This window comes from Salvelinus sp. IW2-2015, linkage group LG4q.1:29, assembly GCF_002910315.2.
Source record: "Salvelinus sp. IW2-2015 linkage group LG4q.1:29, ASM291031v2, whole genome shotgun sequence".
NCBI classification, from domain to species: Eukaryota; Metazoa; Chordata; class Actinopteri; order Salmoniformes; family Salmonidae; genus Salvelinus; species Salvelinus sp. IW2-2015.
Window position 1 is genome coordinate 45,056,023 of NC_036842.1, and position 26,532 is coordinate 45,082,554.

The 26,532-nt window shown below is 42.8% G+C and overlaps 1 protein-coding gene across 1 annotated transcript in view; it reads right to left on the reverse strand.

Moving 5' to 3' along the window:
- Positions 1-26,532, reverse strand: part of LOC111962030 (la-related protein 1) — an 87,338-nt gene that overhangs the window by 45,062 nt on the left and 15,744 nt on the right. Inside the window, exons 2-6 of the mRNA XM_070442924.1 lie at positions 22,150-22,220; positions 19,104-19,169; positions 17,265-17,346; positions 15,361-15,534; positions 6,050-6,184 (exon numbers count right to left, since the gene is read on the reverse strand). Coding sequence (XP_070299025.1) covers positions 6,050-6,184; positions 15,361-15,534; positions 17,265-17,346; positions 19,104-19,169; positions 22,150-22,220 — 528 coding nt within the window. The remainder of the gene's footprint in view (positions 1-6,049; positions 6,185-15,360; positions 15,535-17,264; positions 17,347-19,103; positions 19,170-22,149; positions 22,221-26,532) is intronic.

A 26,532-nucleotide genomic window follows, 5' to 3' on the forward strand; every position in this document is an offset into this window, starting at 1 on the left:
GGGGAGTGGGGCAGGCCGGCCCTGGTGTTCGTAGACAGTCCTGTTCTGTTATTTATTGGGCCAAATGAAAATGTTCATGCCTAGGCTAAATGGAATTAGAGAGCACTAGATTCAATTTGAAAACAGCTGTGTTTTGTTAATTATTAATTTAAAATGTTAATACAAATAGCCTATAGGACAGGCCATCCACAAATTATATTATACAATTATTATATACTGCAGGTGTGTTTTACTACTGTTGCTGGGTTCTGAGAATATGAAGTTGTACTTATTCATGTCACTGAGGGAGTGCTTAGGTTTAGAGGGTCTACACCAGAAGTTAATGGCTATCTGTAGGAGGAAAGTATATGGTGGGGGCAATTATGATTGGAATGTAGAGTGTAGGGAAAGCGATCACGTGGCAGGCATTGATAAGGGGGGAGAGCCATGGATTAGTGATGGGGGGGGTCGAGATCAGGTCAGGTCACGTTAAGGGAGAAATAAGTTCACAGGCTCGTATCAGGCCCGTATCACTGCCTAGCAGTAAGGATAAACTCAGCAAAACGTCTGCTCACTGTCAACTGCGTTAATTTTCAGTAAACTTAACATGTAAATATTTGTATGAATATAACAAGATTCAACAACTGAGACAAACTGAACAGGTTCCACAGACATGTGACTAACAGAAATGGAATAATGTGTTCCCTAACAAAGGGGGGGTKAAAATCAAAAGTAACAGTCAGTATCTGGTGTGGCCACCAGCTGCATTAAGTACTGCAGTGCATCTCCTCCTCATGGACTGCACCAGATTTACCAGTTCTTGCTGTCAGATGTTGCCCTACTCTTCCACCAAGGCACCTGCAAGTTCCCGGACATTTCTGGGGGGGAATGGCCCAAGCCCTCACCCTCCGATCCAACAGGTCCCAATTGGACTGAGATCGGGTCTCTTCACTGGCCATGGCAGAACACTGACATTCCTGTCTTGCAGGAAATCACACACAGAACGAGCAGTATGGCTGGTGGCATTGTCATGCTGAAAGGTCATGTCAGGATGAGCCTGCAGGAAGGGCAGCACATGTACCCTTCCCTGTAACGCACAGTGTTGAGATTGCCAGAAATGACAACAAGCTCAGTCCGATGATGCTGTGACACACCGCCCCAGACCATGACGGACCATCCACCTCCAAATCGATCCCGCTCCAGAGTACAGGCCATGGTGTAACGCTCATTCCTTCGATGATAAACTCAAATCCGACCATCACCCCTGGTGAGACAAAACCGCTACTCGTCAGTGAAGAGCACTTTTTGCCAGTCCTGTCTGGTCCAGCGACGGTGAGTTTGTGCCCATATGCAACGTTGTTGCCGGTGATGTCTGGTGAGGACCTGCCTTACAACAGGCCTACAAGCCCTCAGTCCAGCCTCTCTTAGCCTATTGTGAGCACTGATAGAGGGATTGTGCGTTCCTCAGACAGTTGTTGTCGCCATCCTGTACCTGTCTGCAGGTGTGATGTTCTGATGTACCGATCCTGTGCAGGTGTTGTTACACGTGGTCTGCCACTGCGAGGATGATCAGTTGTCCGTCTTGTCTCCCTGTAGCGTTGTCTTAGGCGTCTCACAGTACGGACATTGCAATTTATTGCCCCGGCCACATCTGCAGTCCTCATGCCTCCTTGCAGCATGCCTAAGGCACGTTCACACAGATGAGCAGGGACCCTGGGCATCTTTCTTTTGGTGTTTTTCCAGAGTCAGTAGAAATGCCTCTTTAGTGTCCTAAGTTTTCATAACTGTGACCATAATTGCCTAATATTTGTAAGCTGTTAGTGTCTTAAAACCTTTTGTCAATAGGGGGGCGCTATTTTCACTTTGTAAAAAATCGTTCCCAAATTAAACTGCCTCGTATTATTACTATTGGATAGAAAACACTCTAGTTTCTAAAACCGTTTGAATTATATCTGTGTAAAACAGAACTAATTTTGCAGCAAACTTCCTGTTAGGAAGTGAAAAATCTGAAATCGAGGCTCTGTTCCAGGGCCTTCCTATTAATTTGCCTGAAATCTATGGATCTACATGCACTTCATACGCCTTCCACTAGATGTCAGTGAGAGGTGGAATGGGGTGTATAGCTTGATCTGAGGTCAAACGAGAGCTCTTGGAATGACATGACCCCAAGTTTCCTTTGTTCAGCAAGGCGCGGGAAGGACCCCTGGATTGCGTTCTGAAAAGCTTTCGGTAAAGACGTTAGATATCTCCGGCTCTGATTTTATTTGATATATGTGTTAAAAACATCATAAAGTAGTTATTTTAAACCGAGTTATATCAGTTTATTGCGTTTTTCGGCATTTTCTTTTCTGTGCGTTATGTGAAGTTGGGCACCTTTGTGCCACATGGCTAGCTTTGGTTGCTAATTCGTCAGGAGAAGACGACATTCTACAACCAAACAACGATTATTCTGGACAAAGGACAACTTGTACAACATTCTGATGGAAGCTCATCAAAAGTAGGAACCATTTATGATGTTATTTCGTATTTCTGTTGAAAATGTTRAGTAATATTTTCCGCCCTGATTTTGGGCGCTGTCTCGCTATAACGTAAGCTGTATGTCGTACTAAAGTWATTTTTAAAAATCTAACARAGCGGTTGCATTAAGAACTAGTGTATCTTTCATTTGCTGTCCAACATGTATTTTTTAGTAAAGTTTATGATYAGTTATTTGGTCAGATTAGGTGAGTGTCAGAAATATATCCGGACATTCTGTGAAAAAGTTGCTACGTTTTCACAATGTATAACCACGGATTTCAGCTCTAAATATGCACATTTTCGAACAAACCATATATGTATTGTGTAATATGATGTTATAGGACTGTCATCTGATGAAGATTGTGAAGGTTAGTGAATAAATMTATATKTTTTGCTGTTTTTTTCGCTATCGCTACCTTTGCGTTGAATGAATGCGGTTGTGTGGTTGGCTATTGTAGTAAGCTAATATAATGCTATATTGTGTTTTTCGCTGTAAAACACTTATAAAATCTGAAATATTGGCTGGATTCACAAGATGTTTGTCTTTCATTTGCTGTACACCATGTATTTTTCATAAATGTTTTATGATGAGTATTTAGGTATTTCACGTTGGTCTCTGTAGTTATTCTAGCTGCTTTGGTGAGATTTGTGATGGTGGCTGCAATGTAAAACTATGATTTATACCTGACATATGCACATTTTTCAAACAAAACATATGCTATACAATAAATCTGTTATAAGATTGTCATCTGATGAAGTTGTTTCTTGGTTAGTGACTATTTATATCTTTATTTGGTCGAATTTGTGATAGCTACCTATGCGGTAAAAAAAATGGTGAAAATATGCGGTTGAGTCTTTTGCTATCGTGGTTAGCTAATAGAAATACATAGTGTTTTCGCTGTAAAACATTTAAAAAATCGGAAATGATGGCTGGATTCACAAGATGTTTATCTTTCATTTGGTGTCTTGGACTTGTGATTTCATGAAAATTATATTATATGATATCCCTGTCGCGTTAGGCTAGGCTATGCTAGTCAGCTTTTTTGATGGGGGGATCCCGGATCCGGGTTTGTGCCTCGTGAGAAGTTAACGACCGTTCCAGAGGTGCATGTTCATTAATTATTGTTTATTGAACAAGCATGGGAAACGGTGTTTAACTTCTTTGGGACTGGGGGGGCAGTTTGGAGTAGCTTGGATGAATAAGGTGCCCAGAGTAAACAGAGTAAACCTGCTACTCAGGCCCAGAAGCTAGAATATGCATATAATTAGTAGATTTGGATAGAAAACACTCTGAAGTTTCTAAAACTGTTTGAATGATGTCTGTGAGTATAACAGAACTCATATGGCAGGCAYAAACCTGAGAAAAGAATCTAACCAGGAAGTGGGAAATCTGAGGTTTGTAGGTTTTCAAGTCTTTGCCTATCCAATATACAGTGTAAATGGTGCACTTCTTAAGGCTTCCACTAGATGTCAACAGTCTTTAGAACCTTGTTTCCGGCTTCTACTATGAAGGGGGAGCAAATAAGAGCTGTTTGAACAAGGTGTCTGGCAGAATGCCATGAGCCAAGTCAGGCGCGCGGCCGTGAGAGCGAGCTCTATTCCTTTTCATTTCTAAAGACAAAGGAATTGTCCGGTTGGAATATTAATAAGATTTATGATAAAAACATCCTAAAGATTGATTCTATACTTCGGTTGACATGTTTCTACGAATGTTAATGGAACTTTTGACTTTGTCTGGACCTAGTGCCTGTGCATCGTCCATTTGGATTACTGGACTAAACGCGCAAACAAAAAGGAGGTATTTGGACATAAATGGACTTTATCGAAAGAAAAAATAAATGTATTGTGGAACTGGGATTCCTGGGAGTGCACTCCGATGAAGATCAAAGGTAAGTGAATATTTATAATGCCATTTCTGAGTTGTGACACCTCTGCTTGGTTGAAAAATGGCTGTATGTTTTTCTGTGGCTAGGTGCTGACCCAACATAATTGCATGGTGTGCTATTACCGTAAAGTTATTTTAATTTTAAATCTGACACAGCGGTTGCATTAAGGAGAAGTTTATCTATAATCGTATGTATAACACTTGTATCTTAGATCAATGTTTATGATGAGTATTTCTGTAATTTGATGTGGCTCTCTGCACTATCACCGGATGTTTGTTTGAGACCATGCATTTCTGAACATAACGCACCAATTTCAAATGAGGTTTTTGGACATAAAGATTAACTTTATCGAACAAAACACACATTTGTCGTTTAACATGGAGTCCTGGGAGTGCCACCCGGTGAAGATCAAAGGTTAGTGATTCATTTTAACGCTATTTCTGTATTTTGTGACACCTTTCCTTCTTTGGAAATGGCTGTATAGTTTTCTGTGACTAGGCGCTGACCTAACATAATCGTAAGGTGTGCTTTCGCCGTAAAGTATTTTTGAAATCAGACACTGTGGCTGGATTAACAAGAAGTTTATCTTTAAAATGGTGTATAATACTTGTATGTTTGAGGAATTTTAATTATGAGATTTCTGTTTGGATTTGGCGCCCTGTAATTTCACTGGCTGTTGGCGAGAGATATCCCAGAGAGGTTAAACCCTTTATAATGAAGATTTGTGACGTTATTTTGATTTTTACAAATCATCTTTGAAAGACAGGGTTCTGAAAAGGGACGTTTCTTTTTTTGCTGAGTTTACAATGTTTGTACAGATGAGTAGGAGGACACTCAGCCTAGGAGGAAGGGTTAAATATTAGTGCTTGTGTGAAAAGGCTTTTGTCTAATGCAGCTGTATTGATCCTCTGGGAAGAATAATCTTGGTTAAGCTTTCATAGTGACCGTCGAGATATTACTCGGACCATTAGATCCTAACACTGCGTAGGCGATTTGCTCTTCAAGGACAAAATGTTATTTTTTTTTAATGATATCCATTAATGATTTTTACCAGGGACGAAGACCCACGGGCAATGTTTTGCTTTTCAATAAAACCTGTTATGTTGGTATAAGAAACGTTTTACTTCATTTTATTACAACTTTATTACTTTTCTGTTAAGATTAATTCAAATAATCTAAAATGTGATTCTGAGCACCGTGGGTGGAATCCCTAATGTGTAACGGGAAATTAAAATCTTTCTGGTGCAACATTTTTCTAACAGAAACCCTGGTGTGTGTGTGTGTGTGTGTGTGTGTGTGTGTGTGTGTGTGTGTGTGTGTCAGTCACCAGATCTCAGCCAAATTGCACACTTAAGGGAGATTCTGGAGCGGCGCCTGAGACGGCGTTTTCCACCACCATCAAAAACCCATTTATAGAATTTCTCATGGAAGAATGGCGTCGCATCCCTCCAATATAGTTACAGAAACTTGTAGAACCTATGCCAAGGCGCATTGAAGCTGTTCGGGCGGCTTGTGGTGGCCAACGCCCTAGTAAGACACTATGTTGGTGTTTCCTTTATTTTGGCAGCTACCTGTAAATCCCCTATGGGCACAGGTCAAAAGTAGTGCWCTATATAGGGCATAGGCTGCCATAAGAGGTCAGGTTGGCGATGGGAGATGTCACTCACCTCTGAGGTCGTTCTTCCTGTTGGGGGGCATCCTGGGCACCTCGTTCTGACGGGTGTTGTTCCTTGAGGCTGAGCGCTCTCTGGGCCCCTCGGACTTCACCTCGATCATCAGCGGCACCCACTTATGCTTGTTTCCTACACACACACACACACACACACACACACACACACTACTGTTAGGGGGGCGCCCGTCTGTCACATTTCCACAATGTAGTTATTTTGTTGTGTTTTTTTGTTGTCCAAGAGTCCCTGTCTGCAGTGAAATGCAGGCAGGCAGGCAGGCAGGCAGGCAGGGATAGTATGAAACTAGTCGATGTGTGTAAGGGGAATGGACAGAGAAGCACTGAACAAGCTGCACTGTAACTTATCGTGCTAGACCAATTAAAGTTTTTAAAAGTTACACGGCTGTGAATGGGAATTCTAATCCAATTGAGAGGTGAGAAAAAACATCCAAAAGAAACACATCACGTTTTTCTTGGTTTATATATCAACCCACCCCAAAAAGCTATTCAGCCTAATATGTGGTTCCCCATGCTGGCCAGGAGGCTGTGTCAGTGGTCTGTTAGTGGAGTGTGTGCATAGTTTCAAAGCACTAGAAGTCGTTTTTTGGGGCATCTGCACGTTACTATATTTCTAAATACTTTAACTTCACTACATCCCGAAAGAAAATTACGTACTTTTTTACTCCATACATTTTACCCGACACCCAAAAGTACTTGGCACATTTTGAATGCTTAGCAGAGAGAGCGAGACAGCGAGACAGCAAGAGAGAAATAGCGAAAGAGTGAAAGCGAGAGCCAGCAAGGAAAAGTGACCGAGAATGCGAGAGCAAGAGAAAGAAAGCGAGAGTGAAACAGAGAGCGAGCGAGAAAGTGAGATAGCAGGCGCAAGAGAGAAAGATCGTGAGAGCGAAAAAAAGTGTGAGAGCGAAAGAAAGAGCGAGAAAGAAAGCGAAGAAAAAAAGAGCGAGAGAAAAAGAGAGAGCAAGAGAAAGAGCGAGAATAGAGGGAGGGAAAAAGAGAAAAAGAGCCAGAAAGAAAGAGTGATAGAAAAGGGAGCGAAAGAGAGAGAGAGAGAAAAGGGAGAAAGAAAGCACGACAGGAAAAAAAGAGCGAGAGCGCAAGAGAAGGAGAGCGAGAGAAAGAGCGAGCGAGCTGGAAAAAGGCATGGGAAGTCTCATTCTGAAGGTCAAAAAACACTTGCTGGCAGGCTGGTGGAATTACAACCCTTTATTGCTGCCAACACATCTCCCTGCCTGCATGGCCTCCTACTCATTCTCTCGCTGTGCATTGAAGTTTCAGGAGTGAGGGTTAGGCTCAGTGTAGTAGTCACTACTAGGGCTGTGAATTGTGTCAGCCGGTGATTGTCAAGCAAATAACTGGTCGGTCTCACAGTAATTGACCGTTAATTAACAAACACTTAGCATCTCCTGGCTCCCACGCATAGCCTACAAGCCACTGATGCAGACCTTTGGAACATCTACATTTTAAAAAGTTGAATAATTCCATTTAATATAGCCTACACCTTCACAATAAACCCATTATTTATTTTAGACAGGACTAAAGAAACATGATATGAAGAAAATGTGGTCTATTTCAGCAGAATAGCATACTCTGTTGTCCTTATGTTAGGTCCTGATCTGGCTATGCCATATGACTGTGGGCTACACTAGTTCATTTAGCAGACAAGATTTGCTTAGAATTCTGTGGCATTATTTGATATTATTTTACAGTATGAAGAATACAATTGAACAAAGCTGAATAAAATAGTTTTTAAACAAATTATTTGATTGAGTGCGCACATAAGGGTATTCTGTGTTGAGCGGTTAAAGTAATAGGTACTCCTATATGCTTAAATTTAGAGTTAATGTAACTTTAGTTGATCTACAAACGTTGGGCTATATGTTTTGATTTTTAATACATTGTAATGCTGCATGATGCGACTAATGATTTTTTAAAAGTTGCTTGAAAAGCATGAGTTCTGCTTTGTTTTTTGCACAGGCTGTACACACTTCATCAGTCTCTCATTCACAATTGAACAAGCACTTCCCAGTGGCATCCCCTTTCTGCTGCCGTAATGCACCCTAAAACAATCCATGACTTTTGCGGCCCTTCACCCCAAGTGCTACGAAACACCTCTCACTCACATGGCTCTCCATCACGTGATCGGGTCTTTCTCACAGGCTACCGTTGAAGACCAACACTTTGGGGACGCATCTGCACGCGTCCTTATCCAATTCCGAGGGGCATATTGGAGATATTGGAAGAACTGTCCACATTTACTTTGTCAGCCAACAAGATGAGTAAGCCTAACGAACAGCAAAAGCACTAGCCTATGTCAATATGCTATACCCCATTGTACAAAAGTTGACCTTTTCTATGCGAGAAATAAGTATTCCAAACAGGCTGGGACAATTGTGGGATGCAACTGATCCCAAATTAATGCAACCACTAACATAAAAAAAAAACTTTTACGCAATGAGGCTGATACAACATATCAAAACATTTAGCTGAAAATAAACTATTAGGCGATTTCTTCACGTTATAAGCGCATCAATGCACACACGGCAGTAGGCTATAATGTTCCATTAAGGGGAAGACACCATTATCAAAAGCGACCACAAATGCATGGTGTGTGTGTGTGTGTGTGTGTGTGTGTGTGTGTGTGTGTGTGTGTGAGAAACAAGCATAAGTGGGTGCAGCAGATGATCGAGGTGAAGTCCGAGGGGCCCAGAGAGCGCTCAGCCTCAAGGAACAACACCCGTCAGAACGAGGTGCCCAGGATGCCCCCCAACAGGAAGAACGACCTCAGAGGTGAGTGACATCTCCCATCGCCAACCTGACCTCTTATGGCAGCCTATGCCCTATATAGWGCACTACTTTTGACCTGTGCCCATAGGGGATTTACAGGTAGCTGCCAAAATAAAGGAAACACCAACATAGTGTCTTACTAGGGCGTTGGCCACCACAAGCCGCCCGAACAGCTTCAATGCGCCTTGGCATAGGTTCTACAAGTTTCTGTAACTATATTGGAGGGATGCAATCCATTCTTCGCATTGAAATTCATAAGTAAATGGGTTTTTGTTGATGGTGGTGGAAAACGCCGTCTCAGGCGCCGCTCCAGAATCTCTCTTAAGTGTTCAATTTGGCTGAGATCTGGTGACTGACAGACACACACCAGGTTTCTGTTAAAAAAAACGTTGCACCAGAAAGATTTACATTTCCCGTAACACATTAGGGATTCCATCCACGGTGCTCAGAATCACATTTTAGATGATTTGAATTAATCTTAACAAAAAGTAATAAAGTTGTAATAAAATAAGTAGAATGTTTTTTAACCCAACATAAAAAGGTTTATGAAAGCAAAACATTGCCCTTGGGCACATATGTCAGAGTCAAGGCCCGCGGGCCAATCCGGCCCGCGAGAAGTTTTTTACGGCCCCTGGGATGACTTGATTTATATTAGAACCGCCCGCAGACCGCAGCAAGCCGGCAGCCCGCAGATCTTTTACACGCACCAATACTACATTTCCCACAAGCAACGGTGACGCACCGAGCAGTAGGCTGCTTCATTTCAATATATTGGCACAGCAGTCGTCAGCATCACAGTAAAATTAAACTTTCAGATACCCATCAAAAATGGCAAAACGGAAGGTGGACACTGAGAACCGGGGTTTCAAACAAGTGGAGTCGAGTATATGTTCACGGAGGTAGCTGAAAACCTGTGTGTCTTCTGGTGGAGAAAGTGTGCCGTACTGAAAGAGTATAATCTGAGACGACATATAAACGAAACACGGCGGACAAAAACAAGAATATGGACATGGAACAAAGGCTACAAAAGGCAGAGGAATTAAAACGAGCCTCAAATCTCGACAGGCTCTGTTTCAAAAAGCCAAATCACAAGGCCAGGCTGCTGTCAAGGCCAGTTTTATTTTGGCAGAAGAGATCGCTAAATCAGCCCGGCCATTTACGGAGGGGATTTCATCAAAAACTGCATGATTAAAGTTTGTGTGACGAAGTTTGCCCAGAAAAAAGGCAACTCTTTTAAATGTGAGTCTGAGCAGAAACACCATTGCGACGAGAGTAGACCATGTGCCATCAACTAAAAGAGCAGCTTGTGAAAAAGGGAAAAGATTCATTGCATATTCCTTGGCTGTGGATGAGAGCACCGACATTTCTGACATTGCCCAGTTGTCAATTTTCATCCGCGGAGTGGACTCCAGCCTAAGCGTGACAGAGGAGTTTTGGCTTTACGTCCTATGCATGGCACAACTACGGGGCATGATTTGTATGAAGAGGTGTCAAGATGTGTAAATGAGATGAGCTGCCTTGGGAAAAACTCGGGTTTGACAACCGACGGAGCACCTGCGATGTGTGGACACAGACGGGACGGTGGCGAAGATACGGGAAAAGATGCAAGAGAAAACGCGACAGGTGAGCTGACAGCTTATCATTGTATCATACACCAGGAAGCGTTGTGCGGTAAAGCCTTGAAAATGGAGCATGTAATGAGCATCATCACGCGCACAGTAACTTTATCAGAGCCAAAGGTTTGAATCACCCCAGTTCAAAGCATTTCTGACGGAGTTAGAAACGGAGCATGTGATTTGCCTTATCACACAGAGGTGCGATGGCTAAGCCAGGGAAAGGTGCTTCAAAGATGTTTCGAGCTTCGTGAGGAGATTTGTCTGTTCTTGGACAGCAAAGGGAAAGACACAACACAACTCCGAGACGAAATGTTTCTGTGTGAAATGGCTTTTCTGTGTGACATTACGAGTCATCTGAATGCAATGAACTTGCAGCTGCAGGGTCGGGATCATGTCATCTCTGATATGTACAGTACAGTGAAGGCATTTAAAACCAAACTGACTCTGTGGGAGACGCAGATGCGGAAAGAAAATTTGAGCCATTTCCCAGCTCCAGACCATGAAAGAGAAGCTCTCTACCAGTGCGTTCCCGAGCGCACAGTTGGCTGATAAAAATAGTATGCTTGCCGCTGACTTTCGACGCCGATTTGCTGACTTTGAAGCACAAAAAAGCAGTTGGAACTGCTCGTAACCCTATTGCTGTTGACGTGGAAAGCTCACCACCAAACCTCCAAATGGAGTTTATGACCTCCAATGCAATGATGCACTGAGGCAAAAATGCGGCAGTGGGTGCTGCGGAGTTCGCCCGTTTCCTCCCCGACACAATGCCCCAGCTGCGCATCCAGCTGCTCAAACGTTGTCTATGTTTGGCAGCACATACCTGTGGGAACAACTGTTTTCTTTGATGAACCTGAACAAAACATCACACAGAAGTCGACTTACTGCTGAACACCTCCACTCAATTCTGAGGATTTCCTCAGCTCAGAGCTTACCCCGAACATTGTATGAACTTGTGGAAAAGATGGGACACCACCAAGTATCACCCTCAACCTCAAACAAGTGAACATTACTGTGCAATCACATATTTAGAGTTTTTACTCAGTTCAAGTTTAAAAGTTAAAGTTTAATATTTGTTTTCACTGCATGTTACTTTCTCTAAACAAAGTGTTGTTTTTGATTAATAGATTTTTGCACTTTATTTTATTGTATTTCAATCCAATTATATTTAAAAATATTTCAGTTGATGGATGATAGAAAATTGCTATATTTGTTTTTCTTGAAGTAAATTTAGCCCACTTTTGCTAAAATAGAAAATATAGGCTACTGATGGTGCCTTGAATACCGGTTTCTTTCATTTAATGTTCATGTTATGGGGATTTTTATATAAAGGAAATTTGTCTTTTGTGTCTGTTGAAAATTAAAGATTACTGACAGAGCCATAAGAAAATATTGCTTTATTTATCTGATCATATTGGAATATATTTGTTAGGTTTTCAGTAGGTTCAATTAGGTTCACTAGACTATATGCGTCATTTAAAAAWTTTTCAATGAACATTCGAACAGTCCGGCCCTCGGCTTGTAGCTAAATTTTTTATTTGGCCCTCCGTCCATTTGACTTTGACACCCCTGCCCTTGGGTCTACGTCCCTGGTATAAATCATAAATGAATATCATAAAAATAAAAAATAAACATTTGTCCTGGAAGAACAAATCACCTACGCAGTGTTAGGTTCTAATGGTCAGAGTAAAAACTCGATGGACACTTGCACACACTGTATATAGACTTTCTTTTTTTTCTATTGTGTTATTGACTGTACGGTTGTTTAGTCCATGTGTAACTAAGTAGTTGTTTCTGTCGCACTGCTTTGCTTTATCTTGGCCAGGTCGCAGTTGTAAATGAGAACTTGTTCTCAACTAGCCTACCTGGTTAAATAAAAGGTGAAATTAAAAACATCTAACAGCAAAAACTGGTAAATCTGGTGCAGTCCATGAGGAGGAGATGCACTGCAGTACTTCATGCAGCTGGTGGCCACACATGATACTGACTGTTACTTTTGATTTTGACCCCCCCTTTGTTCAGGGACACATTATTCAATTTCTGATAGTCACATGCCTGTGGAACTTGTTCAGTTCATGTCTCAGTTGTTGAACCTTGTTATGTTCATACAAATATTTACACAAGTTTGCTGAAAATAAACGCAGTTGACAGTGAGAGGACGTTTCTTTTTTTTGCTGAGTTTAGTTGTGATACAAACCTTATTAAAACATATAGGCTAGGCTACATGCAGTGTGTGACTGTTCTTTACCTTATGCTGGGCATCATTCACAAGTGATATATAATTCACAAGTGATAGGCTAATATTGTCACATCAGACTGTTCTTGATTTAATCTTGTCTTCACATATACTAAATAATATGTGTGACATGATCATGCACTGGTCTCGATACAGGGGCAAAAATACATCATCTATGCACTTAAATAGCAAATGGAGGACGCTTTTCCTGTGGTCCTTTTCATGCCAGCCAGGTAGGCTATACTCCTGTTGTAAAGATAAGCAATGTGCTTAATATCAGGAAAGTTGAGAACTAAATATAGTAGGCCCAGCCTATAGAAAGCTGAAGGGATCATACTATGTTTAATAGAGGCCAGGCCATCCCTCTTTTCTTATGCAATTGCGGAAAAATGCAACATTAGCTGATGGGCTATCATGAAGTGATTGATTAGATTATCGATCACATTTGCATTGATGTCAGAGTGATTAGAGGGACAATAGAGTGCTGAGTACCCGGCAGTTAGCAAGTTTGGTAGGCTACTAATGACCAGCAGCAGCATCAGAGCTTGGTGAAGCCTAATTACCGTGACTAAATGGTCACATGGAATATGACTGCCTTCATTACTCGTGACCGCCGGTGTGGCGGTAATACGGTCACCGAAARAGCCCTAGTCACTACAAAGCTAGACTGGGTCCTGCCCTATACAAAAAAATAGGAGGATAAATTATAAAATTTTCCTCAAGTGAGAAAGTATCTTCCCACATTATTAAGGCCTATAGCATGTGTCCACTAGGGTCAAATTAAACATGGACGCCTACTCCAAAAACAGTTCAACTGTTAATATAATGACTGTAAAAAGTAGGCTGTGTGCTATAGTTTCTTGTGTTTCCACACAAACATTTATTCTGTGTAAAATCCTTAAGGTCGGAAGACCTGCTGAAAACAGCTAATACGGCCTTCCTTCTCTCTTAGCCCGGTACAAACTTCAAGTGGAACTCCACCACGTTGTAGCCTCTTATGCACTACCTCCAGCACCATACCAGCATCTTCATATGTGACCAACCGGCTCAATCTTATGCAACAAAATTTGAGATTATGTTTTTTTACATTGGATAAAGACTCGTAACTAGAAAAAGACTCAACTACTACAGTTGAGGAACAATGGGAAAGTAATTCTGCTTTGAAAGTTGATAAACTTGTAACCCCACTTTTGAGAAAATGGCACCCTCTTAGGCCATGAGCTAAACACTGAGTACGGTCGTGTAAAAAACAACAACGATTAAGGCTGAAGTCTGGTTTATATTACAACTATCAAAATCTCTGTATGCAGTTGTCGACCATTATTACAGGGAAATAAACTCGGAGCGAGAGAAAAATAGATTATTTACAAGTTAATGGCAAGCTAATAACAGAAAATAGCTTACGCTTGTGAGTGTGACAAAATAAAAGCAGGGCATTTTAGAACTTGGACACGGTCCTTGATGGCCTAACGTTATATCCTAATTTGACTTCGGTACAGGTCATGTTCTTCACATTACTGTCTCTGGTAAACACACACTATATCAAATCAAATCTACGTTTATTTGTCACATGCACAGGATACATAAGGTGTAAACGGTACAGTGAAATGGTTACTTGCATAGTGGAGTCTTTTGTTTAGACATGTAGCTAGCTAACTAGATAAACAATGAACCATAATCCCAACTCAAAATATTACTACCCTGCATGAATCTACAAATGCTAACCAACTAAGTTCAATGTTAGTTTGCTAACATTAGGCTATAACTAACAATGCAAATGGTTCTGAGATACAAATAATATTACTAACAGATCATACACGTAAGGTTAGCTAGCGAGGCAGCCAATATTACCTAGCTAGCTAACAGTACGCTTTAACCTGCAATGAAAACAACTTCCTGATAAAATTAGATAAGTATAATATCTGAAAATGTAGCTCGCTAGACTCTCTTATCTGTATACATGGATGAACGCTTCTCCCTCTGTCACAGACACCATGGTTGCCCTAAATTTGAAGATGTAATCCAGGGACAGGTGTTTTACAATAGCCGTCTGTGATCTCTTTTCAACTCCCTCAGCATTCACAACCAAATGCCAGAATTTTCTCCAACTCCTTAGCCATCATATTCTGCTTCCACCGGGCATTCCAATGATTTCAATACTCTGTCCTCCAGAAAGTGGAGAGCCATCTTCCAAAAAAAATCTGCGTTAGAAAGGATTACCTACACATACAATGCAGCTCATTATAGACAGAAGCGTGCTACATGGCAGACCAATCCATCTCTCGGCATTTCCAGCCCATCCATTATCTCAGCCCATCCATTATCTCAGCCAATCATGGCTAGTGGGAAGGTTCCTGACTTTTCCGTGGCTAAACCAACTACGCTCGTAATTTAACCATTTTATTCGTATTTACAGATGGCATACAAGTTTGTTATTAAGGCACATGAAACTTCACATGTTCCAGAAGGCCTCTGGCAAAAACCGCATTTTGATATAAAAAAATTTAAGTTTACGTTTAATTGGCTCTCCTGTGAAGTAGTGATATGGGACATAGTTTCCTGAAACGAGTCACTTGTAGGAAAGTGCCGTTTTTTCACACTTTGTCATTAAAAAGATAAAAAGAAAAGGTCAATCCAAGTAAAGGAACGCACCTTTCTTCTTCTGTCCGTTCTTCTGAGAGTCCTCGTCACTGTTCTTCTGAGAGTCCTCGTCGCCGTTCTTCTCCTCTCCAGAGTCGTCCGACTTCGCATTCTGGTTCTCCTTGCTCTCGTCGTTGGTGTCGCGCTTCTCCTTCAACTCTTTCTTCACCACAGGCTTCTTGGGGGCTGGGGGGGGGGGGGGGTAGGTTAGTTAACACAGGGTACACTATCACAGCAGGTTTACCACCCAGGTTTAGGAGGATCACTTAGTGTGGCACCATATTGGCACCATATTCTTTATATGGCACTGGTCAAAAGTAATGTGCTAAATAGGGAATATGGTACAAACACTAAGGCTGCTGATCACTGGTCACACTCACCGACAGTGCACTCGGGCGAGACTGACCTACAGTGCACTCGGGCGAGACTGACCGACAGTGCACTCGGGCGAGACTGACCTACAGTGCACTCGGGCGAGACTGACCTACAGTGCACTCGGGCGAGACTGACCTACAGTGCACTCGGGCGAGACTGACCTGGCTACTGGAGTTGCACATAAGCCATCATCATTTGGGGCAAATCCTAACTTTCATTTAAGTCAAATTTTCACTTTGTCATGCTTTGATGTCAAAGGGAGACCAAGTGAAAATCTGACAGAGGTGGAAGTTAGGATTCCCACCGTGGTGCTCTTAAGGTGCAACTCAATTGTGCATGGGAAAGGAAACCAACTAAGCACAGAAATCCCATTCTATTCATTATTGCTGTCACTCATGGACACAACCAGTCCGGGGGTTAAGACTAGTGACTGGTGAGTGACATGGGCCATATAGATGGCCAGACTATTTAATTAAAGGTTGTGCTCCAAATAGCACCCTATCCCCTATATAATGCACTCGTTTTGACCAGGGCCCATAGGGTTCATCATTGAAGTCATTGGTGGTATGAAGTGGATAAGATCCAGGCAGGATGCACACAGAGAGCTGCCTACAGACAGTTGCAGATCCTGTGTGTACAATAATTTTTGCTCATCATGCAGCGTGTGACTTGGTCAAATCAAATGCAAGTTCAGTTCACTTGATGTTTGAGCTCACTCCCTCAGCTAACACTTCCACACTCATCTAGATAACTCCTCTTCTAGGGCACTTTTTGCAAAGCGTTCACTTGAAGGGTTAGTTTTGCAAGAACGGGTTAGTCGTTTTCTAGCTTCACACACTTTTACTACGCTCACTTAAATATGCGGTGGGATGTTTTTTTTTGTTTTTTTACTTGTCACAAATGAAGTAATCCACACAAAAAATCCTGTCCACTATTTAGCAAGGACAGCCCTAACAACGCACTGCACTAGGGTGTTACTTGGACATCCATTCAAATGTGACCGAAAACTAAATCGCTATACAAACCCACACACTCAAATAGACGATAAGATGTACACTTCCTGCATTTGAACTGGATCCAGAATAGCTGTTCACATTAAGCACAAATGAGTAACTACCGGAAAACCAATAGCCTAAATAGGAAGTTAACGGCCATTGAGGAGTGAACACCTAATATAAAGCCAATTTCACCACGGCAGCAGGCCCTTCCACCATTATGCTCCTGCTGGACAGCCACAGACAGCTGGTTGCACAGAGTCACATTACGACAACTACTTGACTAAACCATGTTCATGGTGAGTCACCATTGATTGGTAGTACGACCCAGGAGTAGGCTTAGTCAGAGTCTGTGCAACAGTCTCCCCATATTATTATTAATTCCCCAGCAAGCTTTAGGATTGGTTAACATCACTCCAGGTAACAGGCCATACCACTAAACTCCTGCTGAGTAAGTATCCTGTGTTTTCATTCAGGTTATATGGAGCCAGGAGGCCGGAAACTCCAAGTCCAGGCTGCTCCGGGTCCCTGTGGAGGGTGAACTTACTGGGGATCTCCGTGTGGAGCCCACTTCTCTGACCTGCCTGACGGGCATGGGGCAGGACACAGTCCGATTCACAACCTCCATCTGAGCAGATGGGACAGAAGGGAGGCTTTTTAGGACAAAAGGGCGCAATCATAATCACAGGATTGCGTCATGAAGGAAAATAAAATGTTTGCCATTTCAACAATGGCACACACACACACGACAATGACAGATGATGATGACGTGTGTGTTCAATGCCTTGTAATGGGAGTGTGTATTGAAAAAGGTATGGAATCAGTCATTGTTATGAGATTGTGTTGGTGGCGAAAAAGTGTTAACGAAATGTGCTCTGAATCATTCTACAGAATTTGCTGTCATTCACTGGGCAGGATTTTAAACACCATTTTCATTCTGTGGACAGGAAGGATACTCAGAAGATTCTAAAGAAGATCGGTGTCTGGGAAGGGTTGTTGTGATAGTTGAGGTGTGGCACCCAAACTCAGGCCCTCCACTCATAACACCAGGGACACAGTAAACTACATTCACAAACCTAAACACTACGAAAACAACATTTAACCAACACCTTCACAGCCCTAGTACCTTTCTGGGGAAAAACAGCAACCTATTTTAAAACGTAAAGTAAAAAAATGTCAATACCAAATTCTCAGTTACAACATTGTCGAGTAACTGACTGATTTAGTTGTGTTTGAAAAGTTTGGTTGCCGACAGCTCCCGGAATAGCAGGAGAGGTTCGGAGGTGGCAGTGGGACTTATTGTGGGGATCCCTAAAAGGACATCCCTCTTATAGGGACCCGTCCAGGCCTGGTTATTCCTGGCCGAAACCTACATCTCCTCAGGCCTGGTTATTCCTGGCCGAAACCTACATCTCCTCAGGCCTGGTTATTCCTGGCCGAAACCTACATCTCAGGTCTGTGCTCGCTTGGCAGAACGTGGGCAGCAGCCCCTCACCTTGTCAAAAAAAAAAAAAAAAAAAAACATTTAAAATCGCTCTGCCAGTTACAATCACCCAAATCCCCGCGATCAGAAATAGCCTGCGGGATTATGCTACTGTAAGAGGCCACAAATGAAGTGTTCTGTCCGTGGGACCAACCGACCCATCGCCTCGGAAAATGGAGGACGGGATGGATGGATGCATCAAGTGCACTGCTAGATGCAGAGTCCATAGAGCCGAGTTGGGCTTTTAAGTCCCTATACCCGTCTCAGGTGTGTATTTAAGTCTACAGTGCTGAGCCGTGGCGCTCATGTTTGGACTCTCAAGATGATCTCAGGTAGGGTTATTCCCCCTCAGKTGGAGGAAGGGGGATTTTTCTACCTGCAGGGCTGTAGCGAAGTATTTTCTCACACCGTGTAGGGAATAGGGTGCCATTTGGGACCTAAACTAACACTCCTATCTAAAGTAGATATACCGTGTGCTAACTAAGGCTAAGCAGAAAGARCTCAAAGACAAAGAGCAAGTTGAGTCTCTCGTCTGAGCACACTACAATTACACCCAGATCAGTGTCATGAACAGAGGGGAAAAGAGAGCCAACTTTATTTACATCTCATCATGACTCCACTCTGTGTTGTTCTTCAAACACCCCCGCCTGGCCTGCACACCCTGTTGTTCTCCTACTAATGAGACACTAGAAAAAGTCTCCTGTTCAAAGAGGTATTATTAATTGATAAGTGAGGGGGACTGGTTAAGCCTGCAGAGGTCATGAAGGGACTTCTGCATAAACAAGAGCTGTGTGTTCACTACCACTGCAAACAGCACTGTGCACTACTCAACTGGCCACTGGGGGGATGGTGGTGTGTGTGTGTGTGTGTGTCAGTAGTATTACCTCCGGGCACTGACTTACCTGTGTTTCTTTAGTTGCAATCTCCCCTGGGGTTGGCCACTTCATAGCATCACCAAAATCTCCAACCTAAAAATAATATCAAGGGAATTTAACAGACTCTTCAGCACTTCTGTCACAAATGGCACCTTATTCCATACATAGTGACCTACTTTTGACTAGGGCCCATAGGGTGCCGTATATAGGAAATAGGGTGCCATTTGGAATGCAAACATGTCTTTATGCTCATCACATTAAAGCGTCACCATATCAACAAYGTGTGGCCCAATACAAACAATCCTCGTTTACAACAAAAATCAAAAACAAATTACAGTGCATTCGGAAWGTATTCAGAACCTTTGACTCTTCCACATTTTGTGATGTAAAAAAAAAAAAAACTCAATCTAAACACAATGCCCATAATGACAAAGCAAAAACAGGTTTTTAGAAATAAAAAAAATTGAAATATTCATACCCTTTACTCAGTACTTTGTTGAAGCACCTATGGCGGCAATTACAGCCTTGAGTATGATGCTACAAGCTTGGCACACCTGTATTTGGAGAGTTCCTCCCATTCTTCTCTGCAGATCCTCTCAAGTTCTGTCAGGTTGGATGGGGAGCGTTGCTGCACAGCTATTTTCATGTCTTTCCAGAGATGTTCGATCGGGTTCAAGTCCGGGCTCTGGCTGGGCCACTCAAGGACATTCAGAAACTTGTTCCAAAGCCACTCCTGCTTTGTCTTGGCTGTGTGCTCAGGGTCGTTTGTCCTGTTGGAAGGTGAACCTTCACCCCAGTCTGAGGTCCTGAGCGCTCTGGAGCAGGTTTTCATCAAGGATCTCTCTGTACTTTGCTCTGTTCATCTTTCCCCTGATCCTGACTAGTCTCCCAGTCCCTGCCGCTGAAAAACATCCCCACAGCATGATGCTGCCACCACCATGCTTCACCGTAGGGATGGTGCCTGGTTTCCTCCAGACGTGACGCTTGGCATCTTGGTTTCATCAGACCAGAGAATCTTGTTTCTCATGGTCTGAGAGTCATTTAGGTGCCTTTTGGCAAACTCCAAGCAGGCGGTCATGTGCTGTTCTTGGGGACAATGCTGCAAAACAATGTTGGTACCCTTCCCCAGATCTGTGCTTCAACACAATCCTGTCTCGGAGATCTATGGACAATTCCTTCGACCTCATGGCTTGGGTTTTGCTGACATGCACTGTCAACTGTGGGACCTTATTTAGACAGGTGTGCGCCTTTCCAAATCATGTCCAATCAATTTAATTTACCACAGGTGGACTCCAATGAAGTTGTAAAAACATCTCAAGGATGATCAATGGAAACAGGACGCACCGGAGCTCAATTTCGAGACTAATAGCAAAGGTTCTGAGTACTTATGTAAATACGGTATGTTTTTTATTTTTAATACATTTGCAAAAATGTCTAAACCCGTTTTTGCTTTGTCATTATAGGGTATTGTGTGTAGATTGATGAGGATTTTTGCTGTAACGTAACAAAATGTGGAAAAAGTCAAGGGGTATGAATACTTTTAGAATGCACTGTCTAATGGAAAAAATGTGTTTGGAGGTACCTTTCCAGCTAATAGGTTGCCCTCACAAAAGAGGTGTTTAACCTCAATGGGTCTTACCTGGTTAATGGTTAAATAAAATAGGCTGTCAAGAGTTCACATATTCACTTGATGATAAGACAAGTGACCATTTTTTTTTTGCTAACGTATGATAGGGGTCCCTTGGTCGCCGGTTTGCCTGGGAGGTGGTCTTTGGGCAAGAAAAGGTTGAAGACAGGGGTTCCCAAACTTTGTCACTCGGGGGGGCCCCCCTTCCAGCATTGGGGAACATCCCGCACCATGTCTATTTCCATTGGCACAATCACTGTTCATGACACAAACTGTTCACACCCCTCTTGTTGGTGGAGAGAATTTTGCAGGTTTAAAGATTAATTCCTGCAATTCTAAAAAAAAATTGGCATGGAGCAAAGAAAATGTTGCATTTATAAAGCAAATTTTCTTGCAATTGAATACATTTTGCCATGTCTAATGTGACATGAGTGACAAAAAAGTACAACATCTACGGGCTAAAAAAACGAAATAAAAAAACACTCGCTGACATGGGCAAGTTGATCMGGACATTTGACAAGTTATAAATATCTCTCAAACATGCTGACCACACTGCCCGAGTCACGTGAGCGAAAGTTGCAAAATAAATGTACACATACATGTTATTCAAATCATTGCACCCACACTGCTCGCGCACGTTGTGTAGCCAGCCATGTTCTATTTAAGATGGGAGAGGCAAGTACTGCCTCTCCTATCTCCTCATTGGTTTTTAGGAGCATATACCCACAAGGGTGATTGAAAGATGAACTGAGGTCCACACTCCACTCCAGTCGGTTGTGGTAATGCACCTTAAAGTTGGTTGCCAACCCCCATATAGAGTCCAAAGAAGAAGCCTGAAGGAGGAGAGATTACTAGAAACTAACTCGGTTTACCCTTTTATCTGTGGATTAACTGTCGGAGTAGAGGACCTTGTGCATTTCAGGTAAAATAACAACCCAATGTTTATATCCCAGGACAAATTAGCTAGCAACAGCAAGCTAGCTAGCTAAATTGCCAAATATGTTTCATGCTTTTCYACCAGTCCCCAAATGAATATAGTTGGTTCAGAGTTTTGATATTTCAACCTGCGTGTCCTGATGGCGTCCGGTGTGGYTGGACAAAARCAACATGAGCYTTCAGCATGTTAGGTCTACAATGACTAACATGACAAGAGGAACTGATGATGCACTGCCCAATTWCCAAAAMGCACCTTGTGCATTCTACTACAACTTTCAAGAGTACYTTTAAAGCAGGACTGAGTTCCTTTAAAAAAKKCACCCCATAGTTTGGGAACCACTGCTTTAGAGTGTTTATACACCTTATCTGACAGACTCCCCATGTACCACCACTTGCATACCAGGAAGCATGGACTGTTTCTAAGCATAGCTTTCAGGTGTACACACACACACACACACACACAGGCACACACTTCACACACAATTTTGGCCAATAGGAGGAGAACGTTACCCTTTCTCCTCTCCGAGGCCGGGGGTTTGGGGCCTTCACCACCTTGGCTGGGCCTGTTGTGGGTGGCGGCTCTGTGGAAACAAGAAATACAGTGGACATCAACAGTCTGCTACAGCCATCAACGAAAAAACTACAGTCATGGAACCATGTAATCACATTTGTCTCCTTTCAGTTCCACTAGCAGAACAAATATGAATATGTTATCGGGTCCGTGAGGGGCTGTCCGTGAGGATCGCACAGCGYTGTCCCAAATGGCARCCCATACCCAATATAGTGCACTACCTTTTCATATTTTTTAATACTTATTTTGTGCACAAACGCAACATTAACGTACATCTCAGSTGTTTGTTGCATCTATCTCATTTTTCATTCATGAGCACGTTACGTAGCTGACAAACCTCAGTCTTCCAAAGTTCTCCATTAGGGCGTTGGTCAAACGTAGTGCACCATATAGGGAGTATGGTGCCATTTGGGACTCATTCCACAGTCAACTCCTTATATGGGCCCAAGCAATGGCATGGGACTGTCTGAAGTATATGTGCCCTGTGAAACTGCACAAGTTCTGAGCTAGTATTAAGAAAGCACTGTGCTACGTTGAACTGGGACTGGTGGCGAACTGACTGCACTTGACCGTTCACTAGGGGTGTAATTCGTACCGAACCGTTAGGTACAGGGACCTCGGTTCTGTCRGCACTGTGAACCCGAATAAATACATAAAAGATGTACAACAACAACAAAAAATGACCAGGCCTATAGGCTATGCCTACACTGCGTTGTCGGGCTTTTGAGTAAACCTGAGCTGAAAAAACATGTCAGGCTATTACGTTGAAATAACTAGAGCATTAAGAGCACCTAATACTGGAGTTGCACATCGTATAAGTGTCAAAATAATGTACTTCTATCGATTAGACAAAGTGTATAATGTCACACCATCTGTGACAATCAATGTCAGTCCATGTCCACAGAGTCCACGTAGAATACCATGCCATCACTGCTGTCAACTCATTTCCAAGATGGCGGATGTGAAATTCACAAGTCAATTTGACCTAAATTCTCCTTTAAAGTTTTTTCCCCCCACAAACTATTCTAGTCTTCATAAACAAAAATATTTCAGCTCCCCTTTCACTTTGAAAAATGGTCAAATGTCCAACATCAGCCAATTACGTTTTAACAATGACATTGTGTTCCCCTGTGTATTTTCCTATCAACTGGTAGCAGTGCATCCATTTGCTTCCATGCAATAGGATTATGGTGGTCTATGATGCAAATAATTAAAATTTAGTTAATGGCATTAGTTAATAGCAATTAACAAAAAATATATATATGTAAACTCAGCAAAAAAAGAAACGTCCCTTTTCAGGACCCTGTCTTTCAAAGATAATTGGCTTTTTACGAATTAACTTCACAGATCTTCATTGTAAAGGGCTGTCTCTTATACACATCTAGATGTGTATAAGAGACAGGTTCTGGCCAGGGCAATAAATTGCAATGTCCGTACTGTGAGACGCCTAAGACAACACTACAGGGAGACAGGACGGACAGCTGATCYTSCTCGCAGTGGCAGACCACYTGTAACAACACCTGCACAGGATCGGTACATCCGAACATCACACCTGCGGGACAAGTACAGGATGTCAACAACAACTACCCGAGAAACACCAGGAATGCACAATCCCTCCATCAGTGCTCAGACTGTCCGCAATCTGGTTTCCGAGCTGGTCATGGGTGCACCTCAGCCACGCTCAAGGTCCTAAACGATATCATAACTGCCATTGATAAGGGACAATACTGTGCAGCTGTATACATCGACCTGGCAAAGGCTTTCGACTCTTTCAATCACCACATTCAACAGCCTCGACTTCGGCGATGTCACTTACAAAATAGCCTCCAACACTCTACTCAGCAAATTGGATGTAGTCTATCACAGTGCCATCTGTATAGTCCCATATACTACCCACCACTGCGACCTGTATGGTCTCGTTGGCTGGCCCTCGCTTCATATCCGTCGGCAAACCCACTGGCTCCAGGTCATCTATAAATCGTTGCTAGGTAAAGCCCTGCCTTATCTCAGCTCACTGGTAACCATAGCAACACCCACCCGTAGCACGCGCTCCATTAGGTTTTTTCACTGGTCACAATGTATATATAGACTTTCTTTATTGTATAATTGCATGTGCAACTCTGTGTTGTTTCTGTCGCACTGTTTTACTTTATCTTGGCCAGGTCTCAGTTGTAAAAGAAAACTTGTTCTCAACTAGCCTACCTGGCTAAATATATATATATATATATATTTAAAAAAAAAAAAAAATAGTAGGCTGAGAGGCTGGACTGAGGGCTTGTAGGCCTGTTTTAAGGCAGGTCCTCACCAGACATCACCGGCAACAACGTCGCCTATGGGCACAAACCCACCGTCGCTGGACCAGACAAGACCCAAGCCACCCTAGTCAAAGACTTTTCTCTCTACCGCATGGTAAGCGGTACCGGAGTGCCAAGTCTAGGACAAAAAGGCTTCCCAACAGTTTTTACCCCCAAGCCATAAGACTCCTGAACAGGTAATCAAATGGCTGCCCGGACTATTTGCATTGTGTGCCCCCCCCAACGCTGCTGCTACTCTCTGTTTACCTTAATGATCGGCTATGAAAAGCCAACTGACATTTACTCCTGAGGTGCTGACTTGCTGCACCAGCTGATTGTAAGAAGGGCTATTTAAATACATTTGATTTGATATATGCAGTGTCACTTTAACTATACATTCATGTACATTCTACCTCAAGTGGGTCGACCAACCAGTGCTCCCGCACATTGGCTAACCGGCTATCTGCATTGTGTCCCGCCACCCCATCTTTTACGCTACGCTACTCTCTGTTCATCATATATGCATAGTTACTTTAACCATATCTACATGTACATACTACCTCAATCAGCCCGGTGTCTGTATGTAGCCTCGCTACTTTTATAGCCTCGCTACTGTATATAGCCTGTCTTTTTTACTGTTTTATTTCTTTACTTACCTTCTTCACCTAACACCTTTGTTGCACTATTGTTAGAGCCTGTAGTAAGCATTTCACTGTAATTTCTACACCTGTTGTATTCGGCGCACGTGACAAATAAACTTGATTTGATTTTTACTGGCAAAAGTGCTCTTCACTAACGAGTCGCGTTTTTGCTCACCGGGGGTGATGGTCGGATTCACGTTTATCGTCGAAGGAGATGAGCGTTACACCGATGCCTGTACTATGCGTGGGATCGATTTGGAGGTGGAGGGTCATCATGGTCTGGGCGGTGTGTCACAGCATCATCGGACTGAGTTTGTTGTCATTGCAGGCAATCTCAACGCTGTGCGTTACAGGGAATCCTCTTCTTTCATGTGGTACCCTTCCTGCAGGCTCATCCTGACTGACCTCCAGCATGACAATGCCACTAGCCATACTGCTCGTTCTGTGCGTGATTTCTGCAAGACAGGAATGTCAGTGTTCTGCCATGGCCAGTTTAGAGCCGGATCTCAATCCATTGAGCACGTCTGGGACCTGTTTGGATCGGAGGGTGAGGGCTAGGGCCATTCCCCCAGAAATGTCCGGAACTTGCAGGTGCCTTGGGTGGAAGAGTGGGGTAACTTCAAAGCAAGAACTGGTAAATCTGGTGCAGTCCATGAGGAGAAGATGCCACTGCAGTACTTAATGCAGCTGGTGGCCACACCAGCTACTGACTAACTTTTGAACTTATATGGTGATTGGCATCTAAACTTTCATAGTATTACTACACCGACCTGCAACACAGTTCGTCATTCATCACCCACGTGGGTATAACCAATGAGGAGATGGCACGTGGGTACCTGCTTCTATAAACCATGAGGAGATGGGAGAGGCAGGACTTGCAGCGCGATTTGCGTCAGAAATAGGAATTACTTCTATTTTAGCCCTTTGCATCGCAGACACTCGTTTCATCATAAACACCACAAAAGTCACTAACATAACTACAGCTATTAATGCTCCCATGCTTAAGTAGGCCTACTCCCTCTTATCAATGTTCTTGAAGTTTAACACTTGTACACAGCTCGCGCACACTCACTCTCTCTCACACACCTTTAAGTACTGTTAAAGCTTCAGGCATTCTAAATGAGTGTGACTATATGGGGAAAAAATAACTGTTTCTACGGACAAAGAACAAGAGTTTTAAAACTTGTCCAAAAATGTTACGAAAACACTAAACATTTGGTTCTGTTCAGATAACTTCAAACACATAGGCCTATACACTCTCCCTCACTCTAATGACTATGATATTGAATACGGCATTGTTGAGAAAGTTCTTAAACTAACGCACATCCTCACACACACAATTATATACACCCCACTCTTGCATATGCGGTGTATCTTTGAGGCATCT